Raw genomic sequence first — 11990 nt, 5'->3', positions numbered from 1 at the left:
ACATCACAACTCACACACACCCCTGCCCTTCAGCAACCACACATACCCCCCCTGCCCTTCAGCAACCACACACACACACACACACCCCTGCCATTCAGCAACCACACACACCCCCAAACACACCTGCCCTTCAGCAACCCCCCACACACACCCACCCTTCAGCAAACCCACACACACACACACACACCTGTCCGTCAGCAATATAAACATACCACACTCCTTTTCTCCTAAAACTAAAACACACCTATGGTGAACCCCTCTTATTAGTTTGACCTGTAGAATGGTGATATTGTTTACTTGGGTATGATTGTTGTAATATTGGGGGGGAACATCACCCCCTCACACACTTGGAGGAACAAATCCACCCCACTTAGGAAACAATCTGAGTGTGTAATGTGTCACTCACCGTAGGACTGAGGTCACAGGTCCACTTTTGAGGTCAGGAGGATAATCCATGGACCCATCACTCTTCATAGACACACAGCTGGGTGCTGGAATTGCTGCTCTCTGGCTCCCCCTCCTGATGAATAGTGAAAAAAAAAAATCACATTATGGAACAATCAATTACAGCCACAACATTCTTACCCAATCAACTCTACCTGGTACCTGCACTCAATGGACACTTGATTAGAAACACCTGCCCTTCAGCAACCACACACACACACACACACACACACACAGACCTGCCCTTCAGCAACCACACACACACCCCTAACCTTCAGCAACCACACACACACACACACACACACACCTGCCCTTCAGCAACCACACACCCTCCTGCAACAAGAAACACACCCACACACCCTCCTGCAACAAGAAACACACCCCCACACACCACCCCTGCCCTTCATCAACCACACCCCCACACACCACCCCTGCCCTTCAGCAACCACACCCCCACACACCACCCTGCCCTTCAGCAACCACACCCACACACCACCCTGCCCTTCAGCAACCACACCCACACACCACCCTGCCCTTCAGCAACCACACCCACACACCACCCTGCCCTTCAGCAACCCCGCACACACACCTGCCCTTCAGCAACCACACCCACATGCCCTTCAGCAACCACACCCCCACACACCACCCCTGCCCTTCAGCAACCACACCCCCACACACCAGCCCTGCCCTTCAGCAACCACACCCCCACACACCAGCCCTGCCCTTCAGCAACCACACCCACACACCACCCTGCCCTTCAGCAACCACACCCACACACACACACCTGCCCTTCAGCAACCACACCCACAAACACACACCTGCCCTTCAGCAACCACACCCACATGCCCTTCTGCACCCACACACACATGCCCTTCTGCACCCACCCACACACACACACCAGCCCTTACACACACCCACACACCCTCCTGCCCTTCAGCAACCACACCCACACACCCTCCTGCCCTTCAGCAACCACACCCACACACCCTCCTGCCCTTCAGCAACCACACCCACACACCCTCCTGCCCTTCAGCAACCACACCCACACACCCTCCTGCCCTTCAGCAACCACACCCACACACCCTCCTGCCCTTCAGCAACCACACCCACACACCCTCCTGCCCTTCAGCAACCACACCCACACACCCTCCTGCCCTTCAGCAACCACACCCACACACACCTGTCCGTCAGCCATACAAACATACCACACTCTTTTTCTCCTAAAACTAAAACACACCTGTGGTGAACCCCTCTTATTAGTTTGACCTGTAGAATGGTGATATTGTTTACTTGGGTATGATTGTTGTAATATTGGGGGGAACATCACTCCCTCACACACTTGGAGGAACAAATCCACCCCACTTAGGAAACAATCTGAGTGTGTAATGTGTCACTCACCGTAGGACTGAGGTCACAGGTCCACTTTTGAGGTCAGGAGGATAATCCATGGACCCATCACTCTTCATAGACAAACAGCTGGGTGCTAGAATTGCTGCTCTCTGGCTCCCCCTCCTGATGAATAGTGAAAAAAAAAAATCACATTATGGAACAATCAATTACAGCCACAACATTCTTACCCAATGAACTCCACCTGGTAACTGCACTCACTGGACACTTGATTAGAAACACCTGCCCTTCAGCACCCACACACACACACACACCTGCCCTTCAGCACCCACACACACACACACACCTGCCCTTCAGCACCCACACACACACACCTGCCCTTCAGCACCCACACACACACACCTGCCCTTCAGCACCCACACACACACACCTGCCCTTCAGCACCCACACACACACACCTGCCCTTCAGCACCCACACACACACACCTGCCCTTCAGCACCCACACACACACACCTGCCCTTCAGCACCCACACACACACACCTGCCCTTCAGCACCCACACACACACACCTGCCCTTCAGCACCCACACACACACACCTGCCCTTCAGCACCCACACACACACACCTGCCCTTCAGCACCCACACACACACACCTGCCCTTCAGCACCCACACACACACACCTGCCCTTCAGCACCCACACACACACACCTGCCCTTCAGCACCCACACACACACACCTGTCTGTCAGCCATACAAACATACCACACTCCTTTTCTCCTAAAACTAAAACACACCTGTGGTGAACCCCTCTTATTAGTTTGACCTGTAGAATGGTGATATTGTTTACTTGGGTATGATTGTTGTAATATTGGGGGGAACATCACTCCCTCACACACTTGGAGGAACAAATCCACCCCACTTAGGAAACAACCTGAGGGTGTAATGTGTCGCTCACCGTAGGATTGAGGTCACAGGTCCACTTTTGAGGTCAGGAGGATAATCCATGGACCCATCACTCTTCATAGACACACAGCTGGAATTGCTGCTCTCTGGCTCCCCCTCCTGATGAATAGTGAAAAAAAAAAATCACATTATGGAACAATCAATTACAGCCACAACATTCTTACCCAATCAACTCCACCTGGTACCTGCACTCAATGGACACTTGATTAGAAACACCTGCCCTTCAGCAACCACACACACACACACACCTGCCCTTCAGCAACCACACACACACACACCTGCCCTTCAGCAACCACACACATCATGGAGTTGTTCCTCTTCACACACACACAGCTGGACACTGGAGATGCTGCTCTCTGCTCGCTGTCAATAGTTCATACACACAGAGTGAATCAACACTGAATCAATGCCCGATAAAACTCACATCAACATATTAAAAAATAAAAAGTATGATGTCAAACTTGAAACATGAAGTAAAAAAAAAAAAAAAGATATAAAAATACAGATATCTAAAATAAAATATGTAAGCAACACGTGGACGAGAACATATGTTACACACTCTCTCATATATATATATATATATATATATATATATATATATATATATATATATATATATATATATATATATATATATATATATATATATATATACACCAAAATGGCTCGTATATGTGCACTCTGTTTTAAAGCACAGGCAACTTGACCATCAACTTCTAAAGCATCAAATAACCCCAAATATCCAGCACAACCAGTACTTAACACACCCAATGACAAAGAAATTCAAGTGTAAAATCATCATCATATTTACATTGAATTATCAACTTAAATGTACTTGATTTAAAGACCTTCACTGCTTATGGTGTATTAAGCTGTCGACAGCACATGTATTATACTAGTGATGCGTATGGCATGTAAATCTGTGGAGAGTTGAGATGTATTTATACAAGTGCGTTTATCCATGCAGTCTTCTCCAGAACTGTAGGTGGCAATGCAGGGCCAACAATAACCCCTAAAAAAATCAGAGAATGACAGTCTGACACTAATCACATATGACTCTCCACAAAATTCGAGAGGTGCAAATCAACACTGTAAAGGTCCAACATGCACAACAGGAAGAGGAGCAACCGCATCATTTCTGAGAGACACACACACACACACACACACACACCCCAAAGACAATGAGTCAAATATAAACCCGGGCTGTGTCTGTAATGGTCTACTCACTGACTCACATTCCCCCACACAGACGGGTCTATATAAAACACTACGTAGGGTATATTAATCAGACAACAAACAGAATCTATCAACACTAGTCTGTGATAGAAATATAAAACTATGACCTTTCATCACGGAAACTCTCTGGAACAAAGTAGGCCAGCGATGCAATCACAATATATAAGTAAGGCACTTCAGTGATAATTTATAGTTTGAGTTGTGTTATGTTGTGACTTTAATAATACCTAGCTCTACAGCTATGTCCATGTTCCCATTTTAACAGTAAAAAATTACTGATTGAAGTCCTGTAATGCTTATTTCTTCAGCACAAGATTTGTTTATTCTGTTTCGTTAACATTTTGTCACTGATGGGTTCAGCTGAAATAGTGATACTGAACCTTACAACATTTATGGAATTTAGCTGATGCATTTATCCAAAAGAATTTACAATTATGACTGAGCAACTTGAGCAACTGAGGTTAAGGATCTTGATCAGATACCCAACAGTGGAAACTGGGCAGTGGTGGGGTTGAACCAGCAACCTTCCAATTACAAGTACCTTATCCACTGAGCTACAACTGCCCACCAAACATCACAGTCCCTTAATCAGTGTACATCAGTTATTCACTACATTTATGGTGCACTGCAGGTGGTTGTTTAAAAAACAACCCAACACTCATTTCCTCAGTGACACCTACTAGCCACTTTTGCTAACATCTTGGTAATGCTATTCTGTGAAACAACAAGCTACTTAGCCTAGATATTATTCAGGTGGGTTATGCCAGGTTATCGATACAAATTATTTTTAAATATTTCAGAGAAATTACCGTACAACAATCAAAGAAAAAAGATTGTCAGATAGAGCAAGTTGAGATTGTAATCAACAGTGTGTTTCAATAAATGTTTCTCTTTTCTGTTGTGTTCTGTAAGGCATTTCAAATTCAAATTTTCAGTTTCATGAATAAATCATGACATTTGGAAATAATTTATTAACAAAAGGCCAATATGTTTACTGGGAGAAATAATCACATGGGATCTGTGGGTTCATATGTACTCTGTAGTCTATGAAGTGCAGACCTATTTACTGAATTTTCTGTGTGGAACGTTTCATCTACGGCAGAAGGAAGTGTTGTGAAAGTAGATAATTATGATTATAGATAATTAAGATCAATAAAGTAAAATAAAGGAACAATGTCTCACATTATATTTATTAATATATATTTATTATTATTATTATTATTATTATTATTATTATTATTATTATTATTTATATTATAAAATATTAGTTGTTGTCCTGTTTTTGGGGCTTCTTCTCTTCCCAAATTCATCAGTCTTGGAAAAGTTTAATTCACATAGTACACTTTTTGCTGTCATGCACAGGTGTTTTTACCATTATATAAATTTGTGGATGTACAGCACATCACTCCTGTCAGTAAACCAGAGGATCTCTCTCTACATACACTTTCTATATATTAATGTCACTATATCTATCCTACCTACTGCTCACTAGATGTCTCTCACTAGCCTATCACTCAATATGGCCCAACACTGAATCTCTCCATTTCTCAACTTCTCTCTCCTCACAAAACCCTCAAAGTTTGGGTGTGTTTTGTTGACTTATAAGCATTCATAGAGTTTGTGACTGAGACAGATGCGTGATCAGATTTGTTTCAGACACCGTCAGTCAAAGACAGGCGCGGCAGGTTCTGTATGACACCTGTAGAAACACAAGCTTCGTTTAGCCGTGGTCACGTGACATGGCTGTTTCTATCCACACTTCGGATCAGTGTTTCAAAACGCTGCGTTTCAGAAACTCGAAACAAGCGTAGAAACGTCAGTATTGACCGTCCGATCCCAAACTATAGTTAATAATACAGATAATTAACTATACAGGGGATCTGAACTGTCCACTGAGGATTTGGACAACACTAAAAAACGGCTGAAACTGAACAGAAAACTAACTGTAAAAAAACAGACGTTACAGCAGCAACTTTGAGTTTAGGCCAGAGGAATTTCAACTGGGAGCATTTGGAAATATCATTGACTAACTAAGACTTGAAATCGAGTTTTACAATATCTGACAATATATATCTGGCCCCTTTAAATTATTTTAAATATAGCAATGCTATCATACTGGGCGTTAGCCATTTTATTTGCGTAACTTCACCAGGACTTTAATCTTTACATTTAATCCACCTTTGGGTTGACCTACGAATTAACCTAAACACAGAACTATGTACTTACAAAACACGTTATTTAAACTGCACCGACATCGCATTTTTACAAATAGAATGAACTTACACGCGTTTAAAATATTTCACAGTATCGTCAACCCGCTCAACCTTCAACAACGGCGACTGTTCAGAAAATACTTGCGTTTTCTTGAGAAAGGTGAGACTACAGGAACACCTGTGGGTAAGTGGAGGGCGGAGCACATGTCAAACATTTTCGACTGAAGACAATTACACAACCGAGTTTTTATAACAGTAATTTTCATTAAGCCAATCAGCAGGCAAAGTTAGCTGTCCATCATTTTGCTGCAGCCAATCGTACAGTAGTCTATACAGCCAATGGATTCACAGTCCCTCCTACACGGACTTGTTTTACGGCTGAGTAAATCTCCACTATGTCGGCACATTGAAACAGGTCGGAATTTAACAAACCACTTTGTAGATCTAACTTACAGATGATTGTAATTTAGATAATCAGCCTCACAATAAGCATGTAAGTGTGTGGACGTCCATAGCCTGTTGTGCATATGACAAATAAAGAATCTTCTTAATGGCTGAATGCTGTGTGTGTGTGTGTTTGTTTGTTTGTTTCAAGTATTGTGGAACAATTTGTTTACCTGTATTTGGTAAACCTGTATCAGAAAACTACATGGTGTGAAGAACACCGCCTAACAGTAAATGTGTATTAGCGTTGCAGGTTACATGACAGTTGATCATTGACATTTTATATTAAATAAATGCCATGCAGAGGAGATAAAGATACAAGACAACGGTAAGAATACATAACAACTGCATTACTGGCAGTGCTGTTCCATTAGAAGAAGGAACCAAACACAGGTTCCTCATCATATGAAAACTGGAATAAAATATTAAGTGAGCTAACTACGATTGTGTTACGAATATGGAAAGCCAAAGTGGTCAAAATTCACCTCAAACGAAACGCGTTTTGTTTGTAAAATGGCGGGAAAAAAGCGGCATTTTGAAAGTTTTATGTCACAAAGTACGGTGTTATTTTTCTCTATTTTTTATGGTTTACAGTTTTTGCAGCATATTTTACAAGAGAGAAAAATAAAACTGTTTGTATGTCAGTTTAAAATGGCGTAAAAAGTCCTCTTCCCTTACTTCTACTATTTTGTCCACCCTTCCTCACCCTGACTCTCTATCCTCTCTCTCTTTGGATACAGTTACAAATACTTTAATTTCTACACTCATCAGCGAATCTTCTGTGCCCTCTCTCCTAGACCTGCTAAGTCTTCCCCACCTGCCCCCTGGCTAACAGAAACACTTCAGTGCCACAGAAGAGAACTAAGGACTACAGAAAGGTGGTGGAGGAAATCTCACGTAGATTCAGATCTTAGCTCATACAAGTCTCTCTGTTCCAAGTTCTCACTGGAAGTAACATCTGCAAAGTCATCCTACTACAGAGAGAAATTCGAATCATCAGCATCTGATCCATGCAAGCGCTTCACTATTTTTTCTTCTCTACTTAATCCTCCCCCTCCTTCCTCATCTCTTACTCCAGAGGATTTTATCACCTTCTTTGAGGAGAAGGTTGCAGCAATCCGCCAGTCCTTTTCCTCTGCTCTCACTCCTCCAACCAATGTGCATTCCCCGGCATCTACCACTCTGACTTCTTTTTCTCCTCTCTCCTCAGATGAAATTCTTCAACTCCTGACTTCCAGCAATCTGACTACATGTCCACTGGATCCAATTCCTTCTGTTCCTGACAATCGCAAGAGATCTGCTTCCTTTCATCTGTCATCATCAACAACTCCTTATCTTCTGGATATGTGCCTACTGCATTCAAAACCGCCAGGGTGGTACCAATCCTCAAGAAGGCCACACTTGACAGCTCCAGTGTTACCAACTACAGACTAGTATCACTTCTCTCTTTCCTCTCAAAAGCCCTTGAACAAGCAGTTTATAATCAATTGTCTCTTTTTCTCACTCAGAACCAGCTGCATAATACCAATCAGTCTGGCTACAAACTGGCAGATTCTACAGAAATGGCCCTCATAGCAGTGACTGAGAAACTTCATTTTGCTAAAGTTGCCAAACTGTCATTTGTTTTGAGTCTTCTAGACCTTTCAGCAGCCTTTGACACAGTGAACCACAATGTTCTTCTCTCTGTTCTCTCCAGGCTTGGTGTGACTGGCTCTGCTTGGAGATAGGACTGAAACCATCTGGAGGGACGGTCCTATCAGGTGACATGGAGAGGATCCACATCCAGACTGTATACACTCTCCCCTGGTGTTCCACAAGGTTCAGTATTGGGCCCCCTTCTCTAATCTTTGTATACTCATTCTCTTGGTGATGTAATATCTTCTCATGGTTTCTCCTACCACTGCTATGCTGATGACATAAAATTATTTCTTTCTTTTCCACCCTCTGACACACAGGTCTTCAAACGTGTATAAGCATGCTTAACTGACATCGCGTCATGGATGACAGCCCACCACTTGAAGCTCAACCCTAAAACCAAGCTTGTGTTCATTCCAGGTACTCTCACCCCTTAGCATAACCTCACTGTTTCCTTTGAGAAGTCCCTGGTATCACCATCTAAAGCTGCCCGTAGCCTGGGCATAAATTTGGACAACCAGTTGTCATTCTCAGCTCTTGTTCCAGTCTTGCAGATTCCTCCTTTGTAACATACAAAGGATGTGACCCTTTCTCTCACAGGAAGTTGTCCACGTGCTTGTGCAGTCTCTTGTGATCTCAAAGCTAGACTACTGCAACTCGCTACTTGCTGGTCTTTCTCTAAGAGCCATCAAACCTCTACAACTTGTCCATAATGCAGCAGCACGACTGGTCTTCAATCTTCCAAAGTTCACATGTTACTCCACTGATGCGCTCCCTTCATTGGCTCCCTGTAGATGCGCACATCAGATTTAAAACCTTGATGCTTGCCTACAAAGCCAAAAATGGTCCAGCCCCTTCATACATGAGGTCAATGGTCAAAGCCCGATCCGTACCTAGAGTACTTCGAACCTCAAGTAAGGCTCAGCTTGAAATCCCTCGCTTTAGGTCTTGTGGATGATAAGCATCAAGACTATTTTCTGTCCTGGCTCCAAGATAGTGGAATGAACCCCCACTTGCTGTCCATACAGCAGAGTACTTTTGTAAGTCGCTCTGGATAAGAGCATCTGCTAAATGCCATAAAAGTAAATAAATAAATGAAAAAACTACTCAACAAACAAAAAAAAAAATTAAACAAAATAAACACTTGATAAAGCTCCTTCCTCATTTCTCCTGCTCCTCTTTATTAAAACCCATCCACTGCATTCATGAGACTGCTGAACATGTAGGCCACACCTCCAAAACTGAGGCACAAAGGACGAACCCTCAGACGAATCATTTGTTCTGGCCATACATCAAGGGATACGTGGACTTGCCTGCCACAAGGAGCTCAAGCCAGTACTGCCACAGTGCCTGTGTTAGATCGTCCCAGTGCACACCCGGGATCCTACCCGTCCTCGGTCACATGCCTTCCTCAACTGACCATCGTCACTCACTCATCACTCACATCCAGTAATACTGTTATCAACACCAATGTTCTCGGTTAATTCATTGCATAATGACTCTAATTTGGACAATACTCTTGTAATAGAACCATTAGGAGCAGTATTGTTTGGAATAAATGTACAACATAACTCACCAAACATAACACAAACACCCCTCGTTCAGCCAACAGCATATCCAAAACCACATAATTTGTCCAAGTCAATATTGAGGAGGCTGGTAACTGTTCAGTAATAGCTGACAAAGCAACATAGGTGTACTTAATAAATCGTTGTTGATTGTAATAAATATAGTTAATCCAGTCAACATTCTTATTAACCCACCAAAACAAGGAAGACTCAAAACCTGCTTCAGTCTGATTTCTAGACTTAAATTCATCTGGTGCTCCCATAGAAACCCAATGACATCTATGCATATTTTATCATCTCAGTTACCTAATACCACAGCTCGCTTTTGAATTGGATGAGTTTGGATTCCCTGTGTTTCAATCAATAAATTACTTTAGCACTTTAGCAATCTGCCTGAAAGTTGCCAAGAAGTGCTCACTGTCATCATCTGGAGTTAAGGGATGCAGTTTCTGAAGCCCAGTGCTACTCTCTGCTCGTCATCACCTCCTATCTGAACACCGACTCCTTCTTCAGCATCATCCTCACTCTGTCCTTGCTGGTCCTCCTGCTGCTGCAGCTGTCAGACCTGCTGCTGAAGGTTCCTCCATCACTATTCTTGTCCTGAGCTGTCTGCAATTCCCTTGCTTCTCAGGATCATATCCCACCTTTTCAAATACCAGTATCCCACCAAATAATTCCAGCTTCTCTTTGGTTACATTCCAAGTGGATACAAAAGAAAATGTGTTTATTGGCTCCTAGTGAAAAAAAAAAAAAAAAAAAAAAAAAAAAAAAAGATCAAACAAAAATATTCAAAAAGGAAAATTTAGTATTTACAAGTATTTACACTAAATAACACTTTAGTCTGTGCATGTTAATCACATCACTCAATAAATTGCATCAATAAAGTCTGACCAAACAATTCCTGTGTGTGTTAATTTATATGCACACATATATAAATATATACATACACAGCATATGTGTATCTCTAATACAGAGTCCATATGAACACTGTGGTGGAGGGTAGCTCCATCACATGGTGAAAAGTTTCACTTCACTCTGGCTCCAGAGCTAAAATGCTAACAGCTCCCCTGAGGTGTTCAGAGTCAAAAGATAAAAGACAGACCAGCTGAACTGGTTTCTGGTAATGAAAACTGCTGTGTGCAAATTCCAAACTGTTATTCAGAACTTGAACTGAAGCCAAATCATCTGAGTGCTCATTCTTTGTACTCCCTCAATTTCTCTCTCTCTCTGTCTCTCTCGCTCTTTGTCTCCATCTCTCTCTCTGTACCCCTGCTATCTCTCTCTCCATCTCTCTCTCTCACACAGATATGTGACAGCAGCACTACAACATGATGGATCTCTCTCTGTCTCACACAACACATGTTGATAGAAAATGTTTCATTCTTTTCAAGCAGCTAAACTGGTTTCTGGTGATGACAAGTGGTTGTGTCTGAGAACCTAAACAGAACAACCTGCTACTCTGTTAGTGTAGTGACCTGAAGTGCTGAATGAACACCTACACTGTTAGTGTAGTGATCCGAACTGCTAACATTACCCATCCAATGTTATCTAAACACTTGTACAGTGATGTTAACTCCCGCAGTATTAATACACCTATTACAGTATTCATAGTGTTTACATATTTGTATTTGTGTCTGTCTTGTGCTTATGGTTGTTTCTCTTGTTTTCTGGATCTGCGTCCATGTTTGTTGCTGAGTCTTCTGTTCCCACCATGTCTGTTTCTGTGGAGATGTTGTATAAACAAACACTCATAGAGAGATATGGTATAAACACACCCACACACACAAACACACACACAGAGGGAGAGTGACGTGAGGAGAGTGTTTAAAAGGGTGAATACCAGGAAGGTGATGGGACCAGACGGTATCTGCGGGAGGGTCCTCAAAGCCTGCGCAGATCAGCTAGCCCTGGTATTCACCGACATCTTCAATCTCTCCCTGACGCTCGGTATCATCCCGTCCAGCTTCAAGCGGTCCACCATCGTCCCCGTCCCGAAGAAACCTCGACCCTCCGACCTCAATGACTACCGCCCTGTCGCCCTCACATCAGTCGTGATGAAGTGCTTTGAAAAGCTAGTCAGAGACTTCATCACATCTTCACTGCCAGCCTCCATGGACCCACTGCAATTTGCATACCGCC

At 43.0% G+C, this 11990-nt stretch overlaps 2 protein-coding genes across 3 annotated transcripts in view; one reads left to right on the top strand and one right to left on the bottom strand.

The window, feature by feature from the left end:
* LOC113569406 (NACHT, LRR and PYD domains-containing protein 3-like) overlaps window positions 1-11990 on the top strand; it is a 429360-nt gene that overhangs the window by 244076 nt on the left and 173294 nt on the right. The gene's annotated exons all lie outside the window — the stretch shown is intronic.
* LOC145657035 (uncharacterized) lies at window positions 341-6370 on the bottom strand. Its single transcript, XM_081711331.1, has 5 exons — window positions 6275-6370; window positions 3034-3118; window positions 2748-2854; window positions 1843-1956; window positions 341-520 (listed from the first exon to the last, which is right to left on the bottom strand). Exons 2-5 carry the CDS (start codon window positions 3058-3060, stop codon window positions 403-405), a joined length of 366 nt encoding a protein of 121 aa, XP_081567457.1. The 5' UTR covers window positions 3061-3118; window positions 6275-6370; the 3' UTR covers window positions 341-402.

Source organism: Electrophorus electricus, chromosome 1, assembly GCF_041902795.1.
Source record: "Electrophorus electricus isolate QZ-2024a chromosome 1, ASM4190279v1, whole genome shotgun sequence".
Taxonomy (NCBI): domain Eukaryota; kingdom Metazoa; phylum Chordata; class Actinopteri; order Gymnotiformes; family Gymnotidae; genus Electrophorus; species Electrophorus electricus.
This window is presented reverse-complemented; position numbering and strand designations above follow the sequence as displayed.